At 35.6% G+C, this 5,527-nt stretch overlaps 1 protein-coding gene across 1 annotated transcript; it reads left to right on the plus strand.

Annotated features, from left to right (window-relative positions):
* The first annotated feature begins 3,840 nt into the window (after positions 1-3,840).
* On the plus strand, positions 3,841-4,643 carry LOC107765527 (uncharacterized). The gene has a single exon (XM_016584186.2). It carries the CDS (start codon positions 3,957-3,959, stop codon positions 4,338-4,340), a length of 384 nt encoding a protein of 127 aa, XP_016439672.1. The 5' UTR covers positions 3,841-3,956; the 3' UTR covers positions 4,341-4,643.
* The last annotated feature ends 884 nt before the right edge of the window (positions 4,644-5,527 follow it).

Below are 5,527 nucleotides of genomic sequence, written 5' to 3' on the forward strand. Positions count from 1 at the left end.
ACATAAAGAAATCCAAGACAATGATGGAGATAGTGATCAAGATCAAAATGATCATCATAGTGTAGATTTTATGGATGCTCTAGTTGATGAAGTTGTGGTTGATCAGCAACCAATTCCGCACAAGTAACTACTTCGAATTCTCCTGAAAGCTCTCTTAGAAGATCTACAAGGGAGAAGCAAAAATCAATGCGTTATTCTCCTGATGAGTATGTACTTTTGACTGACATGGGAGAACCTGAGAATTATGATGAAGCCATGCAAGATACTCACAAAGATCAGTGGATCGAAGCCATGGAAGATGAGATGAAGTCACTCCATGAGAATGGCACATATGAGTTAGTGAAATTGCCGAAAGGTAAGAGAGCTTTATCTAACAAATGGATATTCAGAATAAAGCAAGATAACCATACCTCTGCGCCTAGATACAAGGCGAGGTTAGTTGCTAAAGGTTTTGGCCAGAAAGAGGGAGTTGACTTTGATGAAATTTTCTCCCCTGTTGTGAAGATGTCTTCTATTCGTATAGTTCTAGGCTTAGCCGCAAGTCTAGATTTAGAGGTTGAGCAGATGGATGTCAAGACTACTTTTCTTCATGGAGATTTAGATGAGGAGATTTATATGGAGCAGCCTGAGGACTTCGTAGTTAAGCTTGCAGATAAGTATGTGTTTTGCAGAAAATTGGCAGGCATGAACCTGTCAATAGTTCCTCTACTTGAAGACATATTTGGCCCCTTGGCTGGACGGGGAGTTTGTTAGGCATATGCCTATGTTGTCCAGCCAAAGTACCAATGGCCTAATCCTATTCTCTTTTGGTTTCCATTCCTATTCGGAATTGGATTCTGTGATTCTTATTTTGAGTGGGTTTTGGCTTTAAGAGAAAGCACCACTCATGATCTATAAATAGGACAACCTTGGAGAATTATTCTATACTCATTGGTATAAGTCTTTGAAAGACTTAAGCATATAAGAGTGGTTTTTGAGAGAGCTTTCATCAAGAGAGAAGAGAGAACAAAAGTACTTGTGTTACTACAGCTTTTTATTCCGACCAGCCAACTTCAAATTGCATTTTTCGATTCGTTAACCGTTGGATCGGGCTAAAAGTTTGACTGAGTGTTCGTAACATCTTTGTTTGATTTGAACGGTGGAGATCGGATTTGAAAGCTCGCAGCATCTGATTTCTAGCCTCGGACAGCAGCTTCATTTTTATGGATTTTTCTCTTTCTTCAATTGATTAGTTGTTGCTCTTGTTGCTATTGTTGCTCCATGTTTGACACTTGTTATGTACCCAATTTGGAGAACTTTTGTAACTCTTTTATTGTTATAGTGGAGCTTTTTAGATCTTTGTGATCTCGTGGTTTTACATTCGACTTGAAAGGTTTTCCACGTTAAAATTTAGTGTTCTTTATCTTCTTTATTTTCGGGTTTGCCTCTTCCTCGACATAACAAAGTGGCCTCTACAGCTGTATATTGCTTGTTATCCTCCTTTGGAGGTAATTTTTGTTCAGCTACTCATTCTTCTTGGTTGTGATATGTTGCCAATTGACATTGACTAAACTATTTGCGACATGGGGATGATGATTGTATTATTACTCGATATGTCTAGGGCAGTCCGGTGTACAAAGCATTTTGTGTTAATGCAGGTTTGGAAAAGGACCGTTCCCAAGGGCTGTGATGTACGTAGACAGCCTACTCTAGTGCAAACATTAGTGATTGCTTCAACGGCTCGAACCCGTGACTTATAAATCACATAGAGCTAATTTTGTTGTCACTAGGCAATGTCTCTGTAAGAAATTTTCTATAGTAATAGCTTTAGGCTGTAATTGTGTCCTTTTTGCTATGAAAATCTATCTTTCATCGTTCAATAAAGAATTCAAATACACCATCAAAAGCTCTTCCTCTTGTATTTTCCTGTCCAAGTCCAACCACACAAAAGAAAAGTGAAATGTCTAAAAAGGTTAGATTATATCTGCAAGTTAGCTAGTGAAATTGAAATGTGCATTTGTGCCTAGTAATATAAGATAAAAAAAACTGGATTTTACGTTGATACAAGAAATCTAGTAGTCACATGATTTCAGATTCACAGTACAAAACTAGAATATTAAAAAGAGAAAAATAATCAAAAGTGGGATATAGGGAATCAACCTAGCTAAGTGTGTGAGTTGGAGTTGGATCACGTTGAAAACTTATGTAAGTGATCCAAGAAAATTTGTACTTCCCAACGTACACTATACTACAAATGTAACAACAAATTTGGTAGCTCTGATCACAAGAAGTCCCAATTCCCCTACAAACTAGTAAAACCCACCCGCCATCGTATTCTTTTTTAATATTGTTGTGACTAAATTTTCTCGAGCCGAATATCTATTAAAATAATTCTATCTTTACAAAATAGAGGTGAGGCCCCAAACTTCTTTTATAAAATTATATTATTATTGTTATTAGTGGTGATGGTGACAGTGATAGATACAAAAAAATTAATAATTTTAACTCAAATAATATATTTATATTAATAAATTCACTTAATGTATATAAGCCCAAATGAATTAAGCCAAAAAGAAATTGATTCAAAATTTATAAATTACCCCTCCTAGTCCCCTCCCCCACAAATCAACATACTATCTCATTAAATTATTCTCTAAAATATTTGACTCTCCAAACCGCCGACTCATGTCTCCTTCCTGGAAACACCAATTCATAGCTACTCTCCAAATTTGCAAGCCACGTCATTAGTTAAAAAATAGAAAAAAGAATTGTTGTGGGGCTCAAGGTAGGGTCCATAAAAAAAGAGGACACGTGGAAACATGATTATTGGATACAACCTTAGTAGAGAGATTAATGTAAGGGAAGAGAGAGGAGGGTTGCACATGGGGGTGGTGTTTGGTTCGAGAAATTCATGTGATCACATGTGCTTTTCCTCTGTTTTTTCATTGTGGACCCCCCTCACACCTGCGTCTCTATCCTGTTTTCCCTCTAGCCTCCCGCACCCGATCCAGTTGCCTCTTTCCGTTCCTACTCTCCGGCTGCACGGCCGTGACCTTCACTTGCTAGGATAACGTGTTAGATTTATGTAACATCCGATTTCTTTCTCTTTATTTTTCGTATAAAATCAATTCAACTTATGAGAATCATTTCAAAAAAAAAAAAAATTGAATCTGAACAATTAGAGCTTGATATTTTCAAAAGAATCGAATAGAAACATATCGCTGCCAATTGTTTTAAGATTTGATTTAGTACTTTTATATACATGATATTGGTATTACTCAACGTTAATTAAAAGTATAATTTAAGTCAAAAAAGGCGTTTTATGATTTATTTTAAAGTTAAAATTATATAGACTTGACTATTCTGGTACAAAAATATTAAGTACAATTCAATTTGATATGTGTATTTTTGTACTCACTCACTCCACTTGTTTGAAACTCTTTTATTTTTGCGTTTAGAAAAGACTAATATTTGTTAAGTTTTACATTGCAATTTACCATTGCCGTGTGTTGTTGTAAGCCATACTTGATAGAAGGAAGTTTGTTTAATACAAGGATACATTTGATATTTTATACTATGTGCAGACAAATTTAGACCAAACATACTTAATCTTAGTTTACTTAAAAAATTAAATGACATACAATGTTAATGTCACCATACGTTAAGGTAAATAGCTACAAATATAGCCATCGGTTTCCATAGCGTAGGCGCGTGAAATTTCTCGCCGTGACAAATCAATATCCATCAGGGGCTTCAAAAAACTAAAAGCCCAATAAAATAAGGTAGGCCCAGCTTCGTTGGCAATTAACATTTCTAGAACTCATAACAATAATTTAACAGTCACCACCCTCCACCCTCCCCCTATAAGCATCCCTCTTCTTCTCCTCTCTTCACAATCCTCCACCCCCCCACCCCAACACCTCAAAAAACCAAACCCAAAAAAGGGAACAATCCCATATTTCTTTTCTTGCAAATTCATGGAGAGCAGTTGTAACAGTGAAGAGACAACAACAACAGTAGCCACATTATCAAGAAAAGATCAGAAAATGACTCAAAAAAACTCCAAGAGGCAAAAGAGGATGAGAAATAATGTGAAGAAGGTGTTAAAAGAAAGTAGTAGTAATTGCAATACTGATAATGCAGGGAATAATCAAGAAGAAGATGATGACAAGGCTGAGGTGGAGGAGAAAATCATGGCATTACAAAAAATAGTACCAGGAGGAGAATCACTTGGTGTTGATATGCTCTTCGAAGAAACTGCTGGTTATATTTTGGCATTGCAATGTCAAATCAAAACACTCAAAGTTCTTGCTAGCTTTGTTGAAGGCTCTGAGAAGGAAAGGATGAAGCTTGGAGGTTGATGTTAAACCTTTTTTTTCTTTTCTTTTTTCTTTCTTCTCATGCTTGGTAAAAGAGGGACAGTTCGATCGGTCCACAAGATATTTGCCTTCATGTAAGGTCCAAGAAAAGGTTAACTCCAAAGGGTGGCGTAAATGGCCTAACCTAATTCAAGCATTAGTGACGGTTTTCTTCTCATGCTTGGTATTGGTACATCTTCGTTGTCCAACCAAGTTAGCTTCTTTTTTTATTTTTGTTTATTGTATTGCCTAGAGACCTAGCTAAGGACAAGGGTTGGTGAAAATTAAACTCGCACCTTTACTCAATTGTTTGGTTCTTTGTTCTTTTATTTGGATCTTAGGGATTTCAGATAGGGATTAATTAATTTAATTTTAATTTAACTTCATAATATTTGTTCATGCCTAAGTGTTACACTTTGGATGGATATCTAATAGGAATATGTATGAATTGGCTGGATTCTTGGAGACATTTTATTGATAAATGCAGATACATAGGAATGTTCTTGGATCATGTAGTATAGAAATGTATACATAGGAATGTTCTTGGATCATGTAGTATAGAAATGTGATGATAGGAATTTGGTTTTGAGTACATGATTTGGAGGTATCTCCAGTTCTCTTTATCAAGAAAATGAACCTCGTTGTCTTTCTATCTCTCTCTTTCTGTTTTAGTTTAAAAAAATATGGAAAACATAAGTTGTGAGTTGTGGGAAGTGATTTTAAGGGTAACTTTTTCTAAACCAAGCAAAATTTTCGACAAATGAGGAAAGGAAACAAGACTAATTATGGCTACGTTTTAGTCACAATTCTGCGCACACAGCATCTAGCCAGCAGATAAAGATTAAGGTAAGTGTGCCATTTTAGATCCAAAAATTGGCAGGTGTCCTTTAATCTTTGAAATTTATGTGGCATTCTAATTATAAATTATAAAAAACGTTAAAGAAATTAGCTTTTGGATAAAATATAGGGTTAAATCTATGAATCATGTGATGCAGCAGCAGTCAATTTACCAAAATAGACAGGTGATTTATACGAGGCTATGACATGTTTAGCCAAGTTTTTCTGCCAATTTTTTTTGTTGGTGCTAAAAGTGCTTTTTCCAAAGTTAGAGGTCGTTTGGTAGAGTGTGTTAGAGAAAATAATGCATGCATTAGCTTTGTGTATTAGTAATGCTTTGTTTGGTACACTTT

This window comes from Nicotiana tabacum, chromosome 10, assembly GCF_000715075.1.
Source record: "Nicotiana tabacum cultivar K326 chromosome 10, ASM71507v2, whole genome shotgun sequence".
NCBI lineage: Eukaryota > Viridiplantae > Streptophyta > Magnoliopsida > Solanales > Solanaceae > Nicotiana > Nicotiana tabacum.

Excerpts from the sequence above, each read along its gene's own strand:
- LOC107765527 (XM_016584186.2), top strand. The coding sequence starts at position 3,957 with ATGGAGAGCAGTTGTAACAGTGAAGAGACAACAACAACAGTAGCCACA.